This window comes from Thunnus thynnus, chromosome 10 (genome assembly GCF_963924715.1).
Source record: "Thunnus thynnus chromosome 10, fThuThy2.1, whole genome shotgun sequence".
NCBI classification, from domain to species: domain Eukaryota; kingdom Metazoa; phylum Chordata; class Actinopteri; order Scombriformes; family Scombridae; genus Thunnus; species Thunnus thynnus.
Window position 1 is genome coordinate 19,518,358 of NC_089526.1, and position 21,759 is coordinate 19,540,116.

Sequence of the window (21,759 nt, forward strand, 5' to 3'; positions counted from 1 at the left end):
GTGAGACAAAATAAATAAATTAAATCAACTAAATGGCTGAATTTAAATAAATAAACTTAGTTATTCACTGGACACTGTGGACCTACACACTCAATGTGTAACTTTGGGCACGCTTCCTACATAACCTGCGGAACCACACCCAGTATAGGAACATCATAAGCATCCAGTAGCAAATGTAGGCCACACAGCCAAAGACAATGAACTTAGTCTCCAGTATCTTGGCTGGAGTTAGCCAGTCCAGTTGACTCTCCTTGTAGATTGTGTAACAGAGCCCACCTAATAAAATAGCTGACCACACTGACAGGGGGAGGAGGGGTATGTAATTCCCTACAATCTTACGCCTGCCTGACGTCCCCCAGCTGCTTTTGTTCATGGTGAGGATGGCAAAGTACTCAGGCAGCAGACTGGTCCATATACAGAGCTGAGTAGAGGGACATGAACACCATTACAATATCTCTGCGCAGGATGCAGGCATATGCTGCTTTCACCAGCCCGATCAGCTGGATGCAGCACAGGATCCAGAGGATGTCCCACAGTGTGCCCCGTCCAAAAACAGCTGGATGATGGTGGCGGTCACAAAGAAGGGGAAAACACCTGACACGATGGACTCGTAGGTCATCCAGAGGTGGTGCTTGTGCCACCACATTGCATTGTAGAGCCACTCACGGAAGTAAGATTTTGTCCAGCGAGTCTGCTGGTTGAGCCAGCGCAAAAACTGAGCAGGTGTCTCCGTGTAGCATTTTGAGCGAGCGGTGTATCTAAAGAAAATGGGGGGAAAAAATCAATGAAACATTTCATATTCTACAGTCTTTGAGGGTACTTGTGTGATATGCCATTTTTGTGCATAATAATGAAAAAAAGTTTCTTACTTTGTGGCATAACCCATGCTCAGCATACGGTTGGTGAGATGTCTGTCATCACCAAACGTGCAGTGAGATCCCAAAAACTTCTGATTGTACCAAGACTCCAGAAACTGCTGAAGGAGATCGTTCCTGTACAGACCTTTATGGAACAATTAATGAAATATTAGTTAAAATGAGTTACAGCAATAAAGCCATGACCAACACTGCTTAACATGCAGAATAATTTCTTTCACCCACATCACAGGAAGAAAAATTGCTTTTTTCTTACCTAAAGGACCACTTATGCAGGACACACAGTTGAAGAAGGACTGGCAGGACCTTTCGATGTTGAAAGCCATCCAGTACCTAAGACTGCTCATGAAGCTAATGTAAGAGTCTTTCAGGTTGAGGATCATCACATCTCCTCCTACGGCACCGTATTTGGGGTTGCTCTCCAGCACTTTACACAGCTCCACTGTGGCCAGAGGGTCCAGTTTAGTATCCGAGTCACACACCTACAGAAGGAAAGAGACAGTTATGTCATTGAAATTGTGCAACACTTTGATTTTCTTTTAATTACATTTTTAAAAAGGAATGTGAATGAGAAAAGTAAATTAGATACCTGTATATAGTCAACAGATGACCCGAGGGCTTTAAAGGCTGTGTACATCACCTCCCGCTTGCCGCCCCACTTCTGCATGATGCACACACACTTCTGGCTCTGGATCAGGCGCTCTACCTCTTTTCGCTGTGGATCCTCTCTGATAATATAATCAGCATCCCCTCCTGGGCCCACTGCTGCAGCCATCTCCACATCCCGCTGGGCCTGTGTGGGGTCCCATGAGTGGTAGTTATTCTTCCACACATAACAGCCAGGGTCTTGGTCTGCAAACACGTCTCTGAACATCTCCATCATATATCGGTCATCATCTGAGTTCCCGTCTACCACCATGATGATGCGCAGCAGCTCAGGGGGATACTTGAGGGCCTTGATGGAGTTGAGGCACTCTTTGAGGTAGACAGGGTCCTCCTGGTATGCAGATATAGTGAAGCCAATAGTCTTGGTAAAGCTGCACGGGTCTGTGCGAGCTCTCATCCGCCGGTGTTCAACGAAGGCAAAGAAGCTCTGAACGAACACATGGAGCGAGAGGAGTAGTCCATAAAAGCCAAAGGAGATGATTCCATACATGGAGGTCACCAGCTGGAAACCTTTAACATAGGCCCACACCATCACACCCAGTACCACCAGAGCAAAGAGGAAAGTGAGGATGGCTCGGACTATTGAGCCCAGCCTCTTCAAAAAAGCTTTCAACTGCATTGTGTTTCTTTACCTAGGAGGCACAAAGACACCACATGTTAGCATGGCTTGTACATGTATAAAGGATGGTTTTCTGCTGTTAAAAATGTACACACACCCACTGTCCTGTGGTCTGGAAAAAAAGAGTGCATTAAATGGAATTAGATGTTTTATGTGAACTGCTGCTAGACATGTTAACAAGCTATACAGCTTGGAAAAAATACAGCTGCCAAGCTTACTTACATACAGCTTTAATCTACACTCTTTTAATTCTAACAAGACTGTGAATCTAAGGAAAATCTAAGAAATCTAAGAAATCTAATCTAAGAAATAAAAACATAGGTAATAATTCTGGTGATAGAATAGACTACAGTGGGTTCAAGATTGAATAGTTCATTTTCATATTTTTTTTTTAAACTTTTTTTAAAAATATTTAAATTTTACATTAAATGTTTGTATTTATTTTTAAGGATGACATATGTAAAACATTTATTGTTTTTTTCTACACATGTTTGTGTGTATGAATATAAAATACACATTAGCTACAAGCTAAGCATCCTTAAACGTCACACACTTACACAGAAACAAGCAATTCTGATACAAAGCTGTAACTGACAAAAGTGACACGTGATCATCAATTGATTTAGTTAACTAATAAATAATAAAATCACTAAAAGGATGTAAATATGAACTGAGCAAGTTAAAGCCTTAAATATCTTACCGCAAGCAGAAATCGGAAATATGTTTTTATTTAAGTTGTTATTTTTAAATCATGTCATCTTTACTGACACGCACAATTCCAGCAAGGAATTATTTTGTTTTAATTCAAACTATTACATAACAAACAATTTTTAGTGAAATTGTATTACACAGTATTTGGTTGTAGCTTTTTATAATAATAATAATTATTTACTAATTTATCAACAAAATAGCAATAAAAAACGTTACTTAACACATGATAAACTTATCAATTTTTAATCCTACCTGATGTCAAGTTCGGCTGAATTTGAATATGTGAGACATCCACTCTGTGTTCCTCTTGTCTGGCACCTTGGCGTGAAGTTTGTTGGTTTTATAGCCTACTAGGTTGAATATGGGATGGAGCCATGAGCGCGCTTTTTATGTCTGGAGAATTATCAATTACGCGCGCCCCCGCTGACTCAGCCGTGAGTCAGGAGCAAGGCGGTGGTCCTGCTGGCTGAGAACATCGGTGTGCGCGGTCCGTACGGCTGCTTTGTGTTTTTCATTTTACCATGGAGATTGTCAAGTTTGTGACCTCCGACGAGACAGTTTGCCAAAGGAAGAGCATCCTAAACTTTTGTTGGTAGGAGCCTCAAATAGACCGAGAGCAATCCACCGATTGGGTGAAACACTTCTCTCGCGGGGTTCCCCTGTAATTTTGTACATTTTCTCCTTGTTTTAACTTTTAATAAATTTACTCATTTCAGTCTGGAGATTCTAGGAGGACTTTTGGGTTTGCCTGTTCTGGTGTTTGCTCTTATCTTGACCGCAATTTGCGTCTTACATCAAACTTCAGACCTGACATATACCCCAATACTATTGGTAAACCAGTAAATTACAAGCCTTTAAATTGATTACCCACTATTTTACAGCGACATTTTTAATTCATTTTATGTTATTTCTCCAACCTACCTACTGCAAAGATGTATTTGTGCACAAATATCGTAAAAAAGCACTCATTAGTTCAAGACACAGAGTCTTGTGGTGGAAAGTTTGTTCTACTATGTCAGAAACTGTGTGGCCATAGAGCAAAATGTTGAGCTATTCAGAGATCACATAAGTAACCAGGGAGGCTGCAGTCAAGCTGTTACCAAAGTTGGATGTTGCCCTCTGCTGCTTCTTTTCTGAAACTGCAGGTGTATAAAAAAAACAAAGGATAGAAAAGAGGAAGTAAGGGAAAAAAAGAGTGTATGTTGTGTAATAGGAGATTGGTCACAGCTTATGTCTGGCACCTTTTCCATTATCCCATGCTCTGACTTCAGAGGGCTTAGAGCTGCCCTTTCTGGTTCACTGAGTCGCCGCGGCTGTCCTTACTTAACCATGATGATTACATCCCTTGAGAGTTTCTTTACGGGGAAATCTGTTGACCGCTCATGAGTGTCCACACCCTTAACCACAGGACCTGGTCTGAGCCATCAACACACTTCATGTCAGACCCAAGTAGAGGCCACCAGGCAGCTGATGTCATGTATGGAGTCTGTGCCAGTCGATGTGTTTAGGGATGGTGAACTGGCACATGTTACCATGAGATCTGTATGTTTTCTTCAAAGTACTTTGCAACACTGTCCTGTGAATGATTTTCTGTCACCTGATCAGCATCTATTATGGGACTTTAAATATGGAAATAAATTCAGTGGATACAAATAATTTGCTTTTTTTGTGAATCTTTTAGTTCATTGTCTATAATATTGTTATTTTCTGCTATTAAATATTTATATATTATTTTATTTTATTTTATATATTTATATATAAGTAAGTATTTCTCCTTTTTCCTTTTTTAGAGCTAATTTTTTATTAAAATGTCACTGCTAAACTGTTGGTTTCTTCTGACATGTCCCTGGTTAATAACCATTGTCACTGAGGGTTTAACTGAATAAGTCTGTGACCACATCAAGAACATGAACTGTCCATGAAACTGCAGAATTTTCACCAAGTAGCCGCAACTTATTAGTAGCCTGTAAACATGGTTTGTGTTATTTTGTAAGTTTGAAAAAACTGATACCTGTGTTGCCTGAATCAACATCTTGTCCAAGGCTACGTTTAAAAAAAAAAAAAAAAGTGCGGCATGCTTCATAGAGACTAGATTTATTTTTTGTTCATATGCTGTGTGTCCACAGAAACCTCATTAGGCACTAGTCTTTATTCGGTGGTCAAGCAATTGCTTGGTGACTCACTCTTCTACTTTTTGCTACACTTGCCACACCCAAGCAAACTAAATCCGACCAAAATTTTTTGTGGTCGAGTGTTCCAATATGTCTACCTGATCCTGTTAGATGGAAAATGTGTGCCCTTTCATATAAAGGTTACAGACCAGTGCCTTTAGTGTTGTACTAAGGACATTTCATTCTCCTCCTTTAGATGCTCAAGTTGCTCATCAAGTTCTGGTTGCCGGTGTCCACCTATGTTTCCATTTTACTCAAAAAACAAACTGCACTAACATGAAAGTTCAGGCCAAATCAATACACTATGGGACTCCAATTGTAATCTAAGATACTTTTAATAAACTACCACTTAGTTACCAGTTATTGGACAGCCAGCCAGATAATTACCAAATTTGTAGCATTGCTCCATGATTATAAAGTCTGGCTAGAGTATGCAACATGCTTTACAGTTTCAAACCCACAGAGAGCAGTGTAGCAGCATTTTTTTGCATTTGTGATTCACTGTTGGACAGTACATTGACAATGTCACGTTTGATCCTCAACTGTTCTGCGTTCTACTGAGGAGTTTGTGAGCAAAATAGTTTTCTGCCCATTCATTGTAAAGCCACTCTGAGTCAGAGTTGCTGTTAGGCTATTCTGTTAGTACAATAAAATAAGTTTCAAGCACGAGAGGCAGCTAGATCTGTTACACTCTTAAATACTTGCCAGTATGATTTACAGTCATGCTTACCAAAGTTATGAATTATGGCACTGAGCACAAGCAGCATTTTAAAGATTTAATGACACACTCGCTTTAGACACATGCTGACCAAAACACCTGTCAGCCAATTTAATGTAAAGTCTGGGTGAGACCTTTAGCTTCTTGTAGAAGAATCACTGCTGTATGAGTGTGGGAAGAAGTACAATATTTGTAGATTCTTATTCTATTGACACACTGATAAACCACACTGTACACACATCACACAACATGGGACCCCCGGAGTCACCCTGAGGATGAAAGAGATGCAGTTCATTTTCATGGGTGCATCCTTCACATCAAGATGTGATATCTATATTACCTGACAGGAGTCCCTCCCTCCTTCCAGAAAGCCAGCACAGATCATGTTTTCAGTGATTTGTAAAGGGTATGCATTAAAGCATGTATCATCACTGAGGAGAGGGCCATCCAGGCACTGCAATTTATGAGGGTACCTCACTATAGATGGTATAAGAAAAAGAGTATTAGTATTGGCAAATCAACTTTAAAACAGCTCAGTTTGGAACATTCTCAAACAGTCTGATACTTTTTCTGTCTGAACTTTACGACCGTTTTACTACACATAACTCACAGCCCTCATTGCTAGGACGAAGACTCCCCATCCAGAGATTTGGCACATTGTCCCACCACTGGCAGACTTTGAGGGAAGTGTAGCAGGGCGGACGTAGCTGTTCAGAATGGCAGGTTGACTCAGCTTGATCAGCATATCGTTATCCTGTGTTCGGGAGTTGTAGTCAGGGTGGCAAATAAACTTGGCAGACATAATGTGCTGTTCAGTCCCCTCAGGCTCCCAGATGTCGTGCTCTCCCAGCCGTACTTCCACATTTGACCTGGAAGGATTAAACCCATCTTAAAAGTTACTTATGCTGCTTGCTGCTCCCTCGACAAGACTTATCTTCAGGAGAGAGAATCACATTTATATTAAGTCATGAAAAGACTTTTCGTTTTCAAACACAATATGAATTTGATCGGCTGCTAGAGTTTCAGGGGTTAGTGATCATCTGTCTTACTTTGATTTGCAGTGTGCAGCAGAGAGCATCCACTCACTAGACAGAAGAATCCCCCACAGAAGTTGTATCCGTCGAAAAGAGATGCTTGGTAGGGCACAGAGTTTTTCAGGCACTCATACCCTCCAACAATCTTGTTGTCTTCTTTCAGGGCGACTGTAGATGTTTAAAAATTTGAATAAAGATGAAACAAAAACAGAGAAAATGATGTTATTAGTGTATTGACATCTAGTGTAGGTCATAGTAACTTGATGCACCATAATCAGACTTTCAATATCATTTCTGTACCATACCTGCCCCTCCAAAGACAGTCGGATGAAGAGATCATTTTTTGAATTGCAAACACTGCCATTTGGGATTTCTCTTTGTGTGATTTCAGTCAACACATATGTGTTTATTTCTTTTATGTTCTTTTTTTTTTTTTTTTTTTCACTGCTCACTGTTCATGAGTTTAGTTTAGTCACTACCGGTGGCATCAGTGCAACTATGACAATGTTAGTTTTTTATTTTTCACAACAGGTTTATTATACAATCATATACTGGATATGACGGCCGTCTAACTAACTGACATTCGCACTTGTGGATGTTGAGTAAGACTTGGTGTGTGGGTGTGCTGTAACTCATGGAGTTAAAGATGGTCTGTGCCAGAGTAAGATTGTGCCATGGCAAATGTGCCATCTTACCTCATCCATACAGCTTAGATATACACCAAAAATAACTTTACCAGTATTATTTTACTTGTTTTAATGTTTTGCTTATTCATATTGCTTATCAGCAATCATCTTCCTGGAAAAAAAGCAGTAGGTGTTGCAACAACTGATATGGCAGTGCTTTTTTCCATTTGCATTGCTCAACGCTGACATAAAGTCCTGACGAAGGCAAATCTAACATAGTCAGAAAATGTGTTACAATGTCAGCTTCAGTTTACTGGATGTTATCAGTAAAGTGTCACTTGATGACACATTATCTGTTTATTTTACATAACTGTGTCTGGTGAAACTTTTGAGCGCCATATACACAATATAAAAATAATATATAAAACAAATTACTTGGAAAACTCAACAAAAAATCAACCCAGTCTAAGTTCAGCAGGAAGAAAGCATTTTGCTCTTGCTGTTTTGAAATTTCAAAACTGCATGTCATTGCTGACTCAATTTTTCAGACATAGAGAGGCACTGAGAGGTACGAGGCTCTGTTACTCATGTATAAGAATAGGTGTTTATCAGCACCAGACAGGAAAACATTTAAATGTGAGGGTACATTTAACCAAACCCTATGATTATACACTTAAGGATGAAATACAACGCATTCCCATCCAGCACAGGCAAGTTCTCCGCCACTCATTACTGTGTGGCATACACACCGTCTGCCTCATTCCTTTTCTAACCTGCATCATCGCTTGTGTTCTTTGATTGCAAATGAGTGGATGTAATACAGCAACTTGACTCATTCTGTTGAGAAATTTGCTTTCGGTAAACATGTGTACATATCATGTTGCGTGCTTGATTGCTCTTGTGATATCCTCATTTGTGTGCAACATTAAAATGTGCAACAAATGCAAATTCCATGAGCAAACTGAAAAGGTTGAAATTTCTTTGACTGTCTCACATATGACAACCACATGCCTGTTTAGTCATAACCACTATTCAGGATGTGTGAATTAAGAAACTCTGCTCATGTCACTGCAAACTAAAACTGTCACTGATCTTCAATAATGACCAGGACTACAATGCTAATTTCAAGCATTTCTGACCTTAACTCTATACAATACATGGAAAAGGATAAAGACTTCCATTTATTTCACCATTCGGCTCTCCCTGTTTAACCAGTTCCGGTTCCCCTAATCCCATTCCACTGTATCTCAAAATACACTTGGACAGAAAGAGGGAGCGACGTGTCAAAGATCTGTAAAACTTATGCACTGCCAGGCTTGTTTTCTGTTGGCCAGAGCCAAGTCTGATTATTCATATCCCTTAAGTCTGCTGAGGGGGACCAAGCGTTGCGGTTGAAAGTAGGGACGAGTGTAAGGAAGTGGTTTAGGTTATTGAAGTTCAGCCTTTTTCCCCGTGTGTGGTGTATTGCATGGAAAAAAAAAAACATCAATGAGCCATAGTAGGGGCGAAAGCGGTTGGCACCCATTTTGACTTGAAAAACAAAATTCCTGACCTCTCCGCACCCATGAGACAAAGGTTTGATTTCCAGTCAGCACCGCAAGATCAACAAACCTTTGAGGTTTCAACATACTGCAGATTCCCACTATTTGTGTCTTTATGACTGCGTAAAGTGGAATCTAGACGTTTCAGCACAACAGCGAGTATGCCACCATTTCACTCTGTGCCCCAACAAAAGTGGATTTAGAAATGCTGTGAGCTCACAGGGTTTTGCACTCAACAGCGACAAAAATACTGGGTGTATTACACAGACACTGGGAACAGGAGTATGTTATTATAACTTCTCTGTCTCACACACAGAGACACACACAGACATACATGCACTTTAGTTTTACTTTTCAGGTTGTTCCCCCACCCTCCCAGCTGCTGTAGTAAATAATAAATCCCCAAATTCCAACTGCGTATACCACCCTCTGCTAAAACGAAATTCCCTTTAAACCTCCGCTGGTTGTTTTACACACCCAAATTGGTATTTATGCGGCACACACATAATTGCAGGTTTGGTTGGTAAATCAAGAACTCTGGCAAGCCCTGGGCTCTGAAGGCTTGCCTCAAACTATAGCCTTGGGATAGCTATTAATATCCCCTACAGACACTAGTGAAAAGTTCTGCCTTTGAGTTCTGTTGAAAGACTGTGCAGCAAAAATTGTGAAAAAAATATTTTAGCACAGAAACAAAAACTGGTGCATGTATTGCTCCAGAGAATCCGAACCAAATTAAACAAAGTAGTCATCCTGTCTAGACTTCAGCTAAAACAGGACAGGCATATCATTTAGTGTTACAAATGGACCTGAACAGTGCAGCATAGTTTTCAGGAGTAATGAATAAGTTAACTGGGTCAGCTTATTTCAAACTGTTTCCTGTAGTTAGAATGAATTGTTTTTGGTCCCGATGTCTCTCAGTGGGGATGTATTCAGTCACTGAATATTTATGCATCCATGAAGAAAGGCAATGATAACAAAGACAAGAGTCCTCCTACGCACTCAACTAAGGGTGTTGCTCCAACTCAAGCGGAGGCTGAGAGCATGTTAGTAGACACATGTAGTGTCTCTCACTCTTTTGCTCTCTCTCTCTCTCTCCCCCTCTCTCTCTCATTTCTTCTTCCCCCTCACATCTGGACTATTGGCAGGACACAGTTCCTGTGTGTGTACATTTGAGCAGGGGACTCAGTTTTAGGGTTGGGCAGGTTCTAGCAGCTTACAGCATAGTTGATCAGTTCAAGATTGTGAGCCTCATTGTGTTTCACTGTGTGAACAACTGTTGTAATTTAGATTATCAAAGCCACTGCCATCACTAAAATGGCACTTTGTGTGATTTATGAAATAATGACCCCAAATGTAAATATTCTGAATTTGATTTACCTCTTCTTATAGTGTTGCAAATAATTGTTATTAGAAGGAAAAACACAGGCATCAGACCTGTTTTGATTGTGTCACTTTCACAAATTTTAGGCAGTTCGGATGACTTCAGTAGATATTCATCTACATTAATTCCTTAAATGTCAACTTCCAATTTATGACATGGCAACAAATATGCCAAAAAAGAAGTGTAAGTTGGCACAAACCAGCCAAACCTTGTTTAGGATTTTGTACAGATGCTTTGCAACATTCATTTAATTCCTGTTGATATCATTTGCTCAATGAGATGCAGTTGAGATGCTCAAATTAGTCAGTATAAAACTTTAAAAGAATTCTTCATCCACACTGGTATTTTTGCTTCAACATCAGTGTTTTTTTCCTGGGAAAACAGAGAAAGACAGGTTACTGAGATTGAGGAAACAGTCCATTCAGCATGTTTTGCAACTTTCCACAGAAAATTCTAGAAAACAATCATCAACTCAATACCATGTTATACAGATATATGAATGTGTGGGTAGTTGGGCAGCAAAACCAAGAGTAAAGAGGAACCATGTGGGAGGAAATATGACCACAAAGTCAAACTCAGATGCAACATTTCTTCCCCACTGAAGGTAGGGCTATACTTTGGGGACACTAGATTGATTTTCATTCTCTCCAGCCAACACTCCCCCATGTCCACGCCTCCATATTGCTCTTATTATGGTATTCCAATTTTTTTGCCTCTTCCTGTTTAGATGCCTTTCTGCAGATTTTTCTTGATTAATTAGATTTTGTTCAATCCACATGTGATATTTGAACTCTGCTTTTAGGACACCAGACTGAAGCCTTCATTTAAACAAGGAATTGCTCACTTTATAAACCTTCAGCATGTCAGGGTGTTTTTTCAGTTCCTTCAAATCTTCTGCTTTGACCTTAACTCTGTTTAATTATTTAGCTATAGGTCTGTGTTTTTTATGGCCTTGTGTTGAATTTCAGTAGGAACTCTGAGAACTTGATGGGGATATATCTGAGATTTAAAAAAAAAAATAAAAAAAAAAACACAAAAGCAGCAGGAATGTGCCAGGCAGGTTTAAAAGATTAAAGTGTTGTGAATTACAGCATAGATTGCTTCAGGGTAGGTATATGAATTACCTTTGTTTTAGGTTTCCATTCACTTCTGGTCCCATTCTGCAACTATTCCTAGCATCATGTGCTTTTGGCATATACTTTAAATGTCAAATGTTTCAGGAATGCAGGGTTTAGTGCAATGGGTGAAAATCATTCCTGTTGTGATGAAAAATATTCCATCCTATCCCCTGAAGTTCCTCTTTTAATTTTGTTTCTTAATTTATGAGTATGGCACTTACACACATCAAAGATGGCAATGCACTTCAGATGTGTTTCCAAATTTCAGAACAAAACAAGAGCATCCCCTAGATAACTTATATCTGTGCAATTATCCCAAATACTAATAGTAATTCCAATGAAAAAAAAAGATATATTCATCCAGATCTGTTTTTCATGCAGGTTTGGATCTACAGAGGAACCATATAAAACTGCTTGGCGACCCTTAATTACGGACAGATGCTGTTGTGACTTCCTTATACATGAGGCAGGGTGAAAAGAGGGGACACTAAGAATATGTGACCTACATGCCCAGCTGTCGATTCAAACAGCCAACACAGAGCAATTATACCTAACCTCAAGCAAACATGAGCTCAAGCCACATAGAGGAAAAACACATTACACAGCAGGATTGGTCATGAGAAGTCACAACTCTGCTCTTTCTCAGGTACTCACCTCAGCAACCCACAATTTATGCATTTTGTTGTTTGGTTACGCTGTATTTTCACTTTTCGGAGTTTCCCACAGACTCTATCGTGTAGTATTTAAAGAAGGCAGACGTGTTGTAGCAAGAAATTTTACACCACACTTCAGATTTGCACTTCCACACACACTAGGGTTATATAGACAGCATCACTTTGTAAGTCCAGGGTGTAAAGTGAATTGTCTGTAGTGTTTAGACATACTGCATGGTCATATAAATGCATTTTGCATCATCTATCAACTAAGCCAATTTTGTGTTTGTTTTAATTTTTTAATTTTTTCTCTTAATACTGCAATGCAAGAACAGCCAAAGTATACTGGAAGTTTACTGTTCTTCAAACGAGGGGCGTGAGTGCTGGTTGTGGTCCCGCCTCGATGTGAGCAATGACGTCACATATTTAAGGAGTCTGGGATCTGACTCTCGCCGTTTCCACGGATCAGTCAGGGTTTGTTCAGAGTTACATCTGCAGCTGATAACATCGTCATCCGACTGGAGAGCTTTGAGAAAGGTATTGTACATTTTTGTTATAGAATATCAGAAACCTTAAATCAGTGAACCAGACGAGGCTGTAAAGAAGAAATAGATGTTTGCTACAACATGCCCTAACAAAAATCTTAGGGTGGGATTTGAACCACTTCGTTTCAGACAATTTGTTGCTCTTTGAGGTCGAAAGGGATCTTTACAAAGAATTCACAAGCTTATCTATAGTACACGGGTACCTTTTTTGCTCATTGAATTTGCGTTTACGTTTCCATTGTATGTTGTGCAAAATTAGCGGATGAAGTTGGATTGGAGTTGATTTCTTTTTTTCATAGCCTTATTAAACTGTGATTTTCACAGCAGACTCATGACTAGCCTATAGGCTACTGAACTCAAACAAACATTGAAAATTGAGAAACATTTTTCAAAACGTGATTTGAAGACAGATTTGTGTTGATTCTTTGGTTGGGACTGCTGCCCTATAATTGCAGGTTTCATGTCCCTGTGAACAGCATCATCTTAGGCCTTTTTGGAGAGCTAGTAAGTGGCGCTAAAATATATAACCCATCTTCGAAAAGTACACTGATTGTCCTAACTTTTAAATAAAATTATTTTGGTAAACATCACATCATAGTCTCATGCAAAAAACAAAAAAATCCAAAAGTGCAACTAAAATCACATTTAATCATCCCTCTTTGCAGTCAAAAATAATGTAAATATGTTTTTAATGCATTTTTAACAGTTAAGTATTATTAGAATGGAGAAAAAAGATCTTTGACAAAATATCAGAAATTCTTTTTGTGTCAGCCTGATGGCGGGAATGTCAGAGGCTTGTTTGATTTACATTTTCTGGCTGCTACCAATGTTACCTTACTGAATGCAGAAAAAAGTAAAGAAACTGTTGTAGCTACAAGTCATGGACAGACAGTGGCTAATTTTGAAGAGCAATGACCAAGTGACCAAGTGACATTTTCAGGAATGTTAATATGCTGTTTAATATGGTGAAGCTGAACAGCTAAATAGCTATTTAGCTTGCGAACTGACATTAGCAGTTCAATACTGAATGTTAGTCTGGTCGCTCGTTCAACAAGCTAAGGTGCAGGTCAAGGCGTGTGTTCACTTTGTAAGTTAAATAAGAAGGATACTTTAGCAGAAAACTAATGTGGGTTAATCAGAGTCAGTGGTTCTTGTGTTTTGTAGCAGGATACTATCAGGCTCAGTGTGACCGTCTGCCCTGCCTATGATCAAACACCTTATTATTGCTTATACAAGATTTGATTTGCTGTATCAAAATAGGCACTCCAGCTATGTAAACAGATGATGAAACAGTATTTAATTGAAATAATGTAAAACTAGGGGGCACAATCATGAAATCAAAGAATTTAAAATATACAGTACTGTGCAAAAGTTTTTAGGCACTAAAAGTAAAGTGAGAATGCTTACAAAATATTGCTAGAAATTGTTTTAATTTATCAATTAACTTAACAAAGTTGAGTAAACAGCAGCAACCTAAATGAAATCAATATTTGCTGTGAGCAGCTTTGCCTTTAAAACAGCAGGAATTCTCCTTGGTACACTTTAACACAGTTCTTCATGGTAACTTGCAGGTAGGTTGTTTTAACCATCCTGGAAAAAGAATGTTCTGTGGATTTATTATTTAGGCCATCTCAGGTGCTTCTTCATGTAATCCCAGATTGACTCCATGATGTTGAGATCAGGGCTCAGTGGGGGCCATACCATACCATCTGTTGCAGGACTCATCATTCTTCTTGTTGCTGAAAATAGTTCTTTATGACTCTATCTGTATGCTTGGGGTCATTGTCATGTCATAAATAAATTGGGGACCAAACAGACAACTCCCTGATGGTATTGCATAATGGATAAGAATCTAAACATCTATGGTGCCTAAAACTTTTGCACAGTACTGTAAATAAAGTGATTTACAGAGCATATATACAGTATATGCTGTAATAGACAAAAAAGCCAATTTATTTCAGTTGTACTTTAACATTTGTTTTTCATGCTGCAGGTCTCAAGACAATGATGGAGCTAATGACTGCGACACCTTTCTATCACATAAATACAACAGATATCACTGGAAAAAATGGCTCTTTGTATGATGATGATGAGTATGACTACAAGGATGAACATGCTGAGCTGCGACAGTCTCTCAACATCATGTCTGTCGTTATCTACTGCCTGGCTTTCGTTCTGGGTGTGCTCGGAAATGGAGTGGTTATCTGGGTGACTGGGTTCAAGATGAAGAAAACAGTGAACACAGTTTGGTTCCTCAATCTTGCTGTGGCTGACTTCCTCTTCACAGCATTCCTTCCTTTGAGTGTTACATACACAGCCATGGATTTCCACTGGCCTTTCGGCAAGTTCATGTGCAAACTGAACAGCACCATAAGCTTCCTGAACATGTTTGCCAGTGTCTACATTCTGGTAGTGATCAGCGTGGACAGATGTGTGTCTGTCGTGTGGCCCGTCTGGGCCCAGAACCACCGAAGTGTACGCAAAGCATCCTGTGTGAGTCTGGGTGTTTGGGTACTGGCTCTGATTCTCAGCACTCCATACTTCATCTTCAGGGACACTGGGCCATCATATAACAATGAAGACATCATCAACTGCTTCAACAACTTTGCCTTTTCTGATGACTACGAAACACTGTCTGTGAATCAGTTGCGACAGTTTCGTCATCAGGCCATGACCATCACCCGTTTCCTCCTGGGTTTTGTTGTCCCCTTCACTGTCATTGTCTCCTGTTATGCTGTGATAATCCATCGTCTCAGGAGGAACCGCACCCTGGCCAGCCATTCAAGTCGCCCCTTTAAGATCATCGCTGCCGTTATCACCACTTTTTTCCTGTGCTGGGCTCCTTATCACATCATGGCTCTAATCGAGTTGGTGAATCACATGGCTAGTCATGCAAGTGAAATATTAGACCATGTCACCACTATCGGGGTCCCTATAGCCACCAGCCTGGCCTTTCTCAACAGTTGTCTGAATCCACTGCTGTATGTGTTCATGGGCCAAGATTTCAAGGATAAAGTTCGTAAATCCATCCTGAATGTACTGGAGACTGCTTTCCAGGAGGAGGTTTCTCGTTCATATACCTATACAAACTCAATGGTCACCAGTCGGAGCAAAGAGAAATCAGTATCTGATGCTGAGGTATAAGGCTGTCCATGATATCAATAAATACTGTAATTGTACATAGCAAATATAATTGTATATACCAAATAGCTTTTTTTGTTTTGTTGTTTTTAATGCAATGGCCCCTAAGGCAATCTCTATATATTATATAAGTTGTGGATGAATTTTTGATACATTTGTAGGCCTAAGAATTTTGAAATGATGGAAAGGTAAAATGTTTTTAATGCTATACCAAGTGGCTACATGTATCTTAAGAATGGCGCTTCTTTGACCCACAGCAGTGCCTAGGATATTGTTTGTAATATGCAGTTTTTTGACACAGGAAACCAGTCATAATTTCAATATAGTTATTGCATCAGTTTATTCAATTTAATTCAATTCAATTCAATTCAATTCAATTCAATTTAATACTTTATTTCCATTTCAACAAGTTGATTGGAATTTGGTGCAGTGCAGAAGAATGATAAAAAAAAAGTACACAAATAAAAGGTAAAAGGGAATAGGAAAAAAGAAAAAAACAGATTAAAACGGACAGCTGTGTGGTGTGAATATAAAGTGCACAGTGCATAGCAGCTTAACCATAGTCATAGGCATAAAGACATAAAGTGCACAGTGCATAGCAGCCTAACCATAGTCATAGACATTAAGACATAAAGTGCACAGCACATAGCAGCCTGACCATAAACATAGGATTCCACGGAATGCAGAAAAATGCAAGAGCAAAATAAAGTGCATATTACACTTTAAATGGAGGCCCCTGAATAGAGGGGGTCACAGGATCATTGAGAGTTCAGTATATGAATTTCAGCAGGATATGCACTGTTTTTACTGGTTTTGGTACCAATGGACCACCATCTTCTCTCTGATGGGAGTAAGTTAAAAAGACAATTTGCTGGGTGAGAGGGGTCAGAGGACACTTTGGGGGCCGTTTGTTGGATACAGGAGTAAAAGATGGAGGACACTGAGGGGGGATTGCAGCCAATTAACCTGGTTGCTGTATGTACTATCTTCTCCAACTGTGCTCTGTCCTGTGCCGTTGTATTCCCATACCAAACAGTGAGAGGGAATGTTAAACCGCTCTCCACTGCTGCCTTATAGAAGAGCCTCATGGCCCCTTGAGAAACCGTGAACTTCACATTTCATGATTATAGTGTCCGTATTAATTTTTTGAGTTTGAGATTGTTGTGCCCAAGAATTTAAAGTTCTCCACCCTTTCAACTACTTGCCCATGAATCTCCAGAGGCTTGAGCTTGTTCTCATTTTTCTGAAAGTCTATAACCATCTCTTTGGTTTTACTTATGTTTAGCTCAAGATTGTTCTCAGAGCACCATTTGACAAGGGCCACTCGTGTTCCACTACATAAAAAGTCCAATATCTAGTGACATAGGCCTTGGTTCACCCCTGTCATGAGTAACTTGTCAGACAGCTTCCTGGAAAGGATTGTGTTGAAGGCTGCACTGTAGTCCACAAACAAGACCCGGGCATAGGTAGCAGGGCCTTCAAGATTTTGTAGTATGGAATGAAGGCATAGGGAAACAGCATCATCTACTGACCAATTTGCCCTGTAAACAAACTGGTGTGGGTCTAGATCTACGTTAGAGAGATGTCTACAGACCAACCTCTCAAACACCTTCATTATGACTGATATTAATGCCTCTGGAATGTAGTCATTCAACCACTCACACTGGGTTTCTTAGGAACTGGTACTATCACCGCAGACATAAAACAAGATGGAACTTTGCAGGCTGTGAGAGACCAGTTTAAGATGTCTGTAAAGACAGGGTCTAATTGGTAAGAACAGTACTTCAGGGTGGCTGATGACACCTGGTCCAGCCCAGCAGCTTTCCTTCAATTTTGTTTATGTAGCAGGGACCTCACCCTATGCTCCTTGATAATGAAGGGTGGGTCAGTAAGATCTGTAACTGTGGAGATACTCTGTAGGCTAGCAGATTTTGAGTCGAACCTGCAGTAAAATTCATTCAGTTGGTCTGGGAGGTTGGAATCCTCATCTTGAATGATGTGTTTTGCTTTGCGGATAGTAATCTGTTCTAATCCCTGCCAAACCACTCTACTGTCATTGCTATTTAGCTTTTACTCCAGTTTGGCACTATATTCAGATTTACTTTTCTTTACTGCTTTTTCTAGCTCATACCTGGATATTTTGTACAGCTCTTTATCTCTGGACTTAAACGTGTCATTTTTCGTAACCCACAGAGATTTAACATTTTTGCTGAACCATGGCTTATTGTTACTGAAGACAGTCACAGATTTTGGTTAAATTTGTGCAACACAGGCTACAAAAAATAAGGTTTTGTTGACAAAGGGAACTGTGATTTCTCATATATGCTACAGATGTTAATTACTATGCTCCTGCCTCTATGTGACAGCAAAGAAACTGTAATAATGGCAGTTTACAAAATAGCATCATGCCTATCTTGCCATAGCATATAGTGGGCTGTAAACAAACAGATTTTAATTAATAGAATCTATAGTGTTAAATAGTATTGCTGAACCACTGCACCGAGTCTAATTGCAAGTTAATTTCCTCAGCAAAGTCACCATCACACACAACCACTTAGCTTCCCCCTCACACCCAACTCAACCCAGCCACTGATCCCATTCCCATTATTTGGGGTGCATACTAATTGAAAGTGAAGTGGACAATTACACTATCTAGTTATGCAGGTTTAGTATAACTTATTTTCTTCTGTGGTAATTTTTGCAAAGTAAATCACCATGAAATGTCTATTTCTAACAGCCACATTTGCCATTGATCATTTTTGCCACTTGTCATGTGAACTGAATTTTGACTGCTGCATATGTACTGCATACTTTGTTAAACAGTTGAATTGAAAACAGTTAAATTGTTATTCAGCATAATAACAGGATAATGTACATGTAATAAATACATATTATAGTTAGTATGTAGTTATTATCCTTAAAGTAACAGTTGCATGGCATACTAAGCTTAGTTCGATCTTTTCATCCTTGTTTGTTTGGTTTTTTGGGGGGGTGGGGAGTGGTATGTCTTTTACCCCCACCCTCAGTACATGCATTTTCTGCCATAATCTGAGTAATGTAATTATTTTCATAATTGGTTTATCAAATGCTTTTTGTTTTTCCTTGATTCATCAATTATTTGTTTAGTCTATAAAAACGTGTGGAAATTATGGTGGCCCAGAGGTGCAAAACACATTACTGTAACAAATCAGAAAACAAAACAACAAAATTTAAGAAAATTGAACATTTCAGAGAACACATTTACAAAACTGAAAACACAACAACATTGTTTTAGACTGGACAGAAGCCAAGTCAATTCAGTTTCAGTTCTTAAAAAATCAAGGTCTCTCTTGACAGAAGGACAATGTCATTTGCTGTTTCCTGAAACTTGCTTCATAATTCTGCAGTGTCAAAGCACAAATCGTATGAATAGGTTGAAAGAATGGAAGAAGAGATTGAATGAGTGTTCATATAAAATAGTAAAATATATAAAATGTCCCTTCGCACTCAGAAAACACACTTAAAAGTAGTAGAAATGACAAGATGGAGACAAGACTACGGTATTTAGTTCTGCATAGTAACTAATGACCAAACCTTGATTTTCTGTACAATAAAACAACATTTCTGTTTTGTAAAATGTTGTGTTTTCAGTTTTGTTAACACGTTTTCTTAAATGATGTTGTGTTTTGGTCCTCAGGGCCACCATAGAATTTTCCTTCCCAAAAACCAAGGTAACATCTTCAAATTGCTTGTTTTGACAAACCAACAGTCAAAAGCCAAAGATATTCTGTTTACTGTCATAGAAGATAAAGAAAGCCACCAAATGTTCACATTTTTGAGGCTGGAATCTTTTTTTTTTTTTTGCTTTCAAAAATTACCTAAACAATCAGTAATAGATCAATTCTTATAAATAAACTATTACTATTATTACTATTTGTTTATTTTATTGACTGTAACTTCCATTATAGTTATAACATAAGTTACACTTATTCAGTGTTCTGTATGACTTTGGTATATGTGCTGTATTGTGACATAACATGAACCTGTAAAGCTTTGTTCTAATGTACACAATGTAAATGATAATTCAATTTTATTTTTATTTTAATCTTTTTAGTCCTAGTGACCAACTCTACTATTCCTATTGTTATCATTATTTCCATTATTAAAATATAATTTGGATTATTATTTGACTATTACTGGACCATTTTTCCACTAATAGTGCACATTTCATATTCACCACATAATGTCACAAAACACTGTGCCTGGAATCTCTCTCTCTAAATATACTCATATATACATATATACTGGATGGATGGATGGATGGATGGATGGATGGATGGATGGATAGATAGATAGATAGATAGATAGATAGATAGATAGATCAATGACAGCAAACTTCAGACTTCTGAAGTGTATTCCAGTCATCATCAGTCATTTGTGATTATATATAAATATGTTGAGTAGCTCTTTTGTCTCAAAGTCAGTTATTATCAGTAGCTTTTATATCATGTGCTATTACTCTGATAAGCTCAGTTGGATAACATTCACAATGAATTTGTTCATTTTATTTGTGAAATAGTTAAGACATCAAAGTAAATGTATGACAACATTTTAAAATGAATTTCAATTTTTTTATACTCTCCTCATGGAGAAAAAAACAAGATCCTTTAACAATATAATTTTAATGGTTTATGTAAAGTACATTTGTAACCCTCTGTCACTGCATATCAGCTTTATGTAGTGTTTGAATTAAAAAGAGAAGTCAACTAGAACTGTGAGTGGATTGTGGAAACTTGTTTGCCTAGGCCAAACTTTATAAGTGGATTCAGTCAAGCAAGTTATTCACTCCAATAATAAAGAATAAACTCACCCTTTTAAGGTAGCTTTGTAATTAAATAATTATGTGGTTCATTGGTTAGTTAAAATCTGATGCATGCTTGTCTTCCATGGGGTCATGTCACAAAACAAGTTAAACATTAGGCATATGGGGACATTTTATTGTATGTGTATGTTTTACTGAATGTACGTTGTGGATTCATTAGACGTATTTGACTGATAATAAAGTGCTGCCATTTTGTGCATGTTCAAAACTTCCACTGTCACCATAGGTGTTTAGAAATTTTTGAAACAATCTGATTGAAAGAGCAACAGGAATATTTGCCAATCTTGACCTATGCAATACCTTCAATGCTATATATATCTTTGCTTCAGATCAGTTTTGCTTGCAGGGATACAGAGACGCCACAGTTTGTGTCCAGCTTCAAGTGGACAGTGGCAAGAATGGAGTTGTCTTCTATTTTATAAAACTCTCTGGCAAGATGTAACTTACATCCAGATGTTGATTTAGTCAACACCAGAGCACCACTGAAAACATGAGAGGTGCTGCAAAGGGTGTAATGTAATAAAAGGTATAAAGGGTACAATAAGAGTATAATGTAGTACTCCAGTGTATCTACGTAGCTCATCTATCAGTGAAGGCACTGTATGGTTGAAAAAAGTGTGAAAATTTTATTTAATCACAATGCATGAACAGCCAAAGTCTGATGACTACAAAACACTGTCTGTGAATCGGTTTTGACTACTTTATTCTAATGTATTTGATTTTATTTTTATTTTAATTATAAATTAATTGATTATGATGATGATTGTTATTGCAGTACTTGTTATCAGTACCAGTTCTCCTCACTGAAGTATGAAATTTTTGCTTGGTCTTGTATTGTAGTTTGACTTTATTGGTCTGTACAGTAATTTTCACAAAGTCAATCACCCTGAAATTTCTGTTTCTTGTGTTGCACTGATAACCTTCTGTATATGCCACTGATGTACATTGCCACCTGCCATGTATCTAGTTTTAAGGACAATAAAATGTATGTAAAACCTGAGGCAGCAGATATAAAATGCAAAGACCTCAAAAGGAAATGAAAAACAAACAGGCAAAGAGAAAAGAGGGTGGGGACGAGGCCTACAGGTGTTTTGAAATT

General features: G+C 38.5%; 2 protein-coding genes and 1 pseudogene across 2 annotated transcripts; 1 reads left to right on the forward strand and 2 right to left on the reverse strand.

Moving 5' to 3' along the window:
• Nucleotides 1–6: 6 nt before the first annotated feature.
• has1 (hyaluronan synthase 1) lies at nt 7–2,942 on the reverse strand. The gene is given in 7 exon segments (XM_067601883.1): nt 7–409; nt 411–545; nt 548–758; nt 870–1,002; nt 1,132–1,357; nt 1,465–2,173; nt 2,861–2,942. Coding segments are annotated over 6 exon segments (1,728 nt in total). The 5' UTR covers nt 2,161–2,173; nt 2,861–2,942; the 3' UTR covers nt 7–82.
• Nucleotides 2,943–5,771: 2,829 nt separating this feature from the next.
• LOC137191661 (trypsin-3-like) lies at nt 5,772–6,972 on the reverse strand (annotated as a pseudogene).
• A 5,561-nt stretch (nt 6,973–12,533) lies between these two features.
• Nucleotides 12,534–21,660, forward strand: LOC137191635 (chemerin-like receptor 1). The gene is made up of 2 exons (XM_067601918.1): nt 12,534–12,650; nt 14,652–21,660. Exon 2 carries the CDS (start codon nt 14,663–14,665, stop codon nt 15,800–15,802), a length of 1,140 nt encoding a protein of 379 aa, XP_067458019.1. The 5' UTR covers nt 12,534–12,650; nt 14,652–14,662; the 3' UTR covers nt 15,803–21,660.
• Nucleotides 21,661–21,759: the final 99 nt, after the last annotated feature.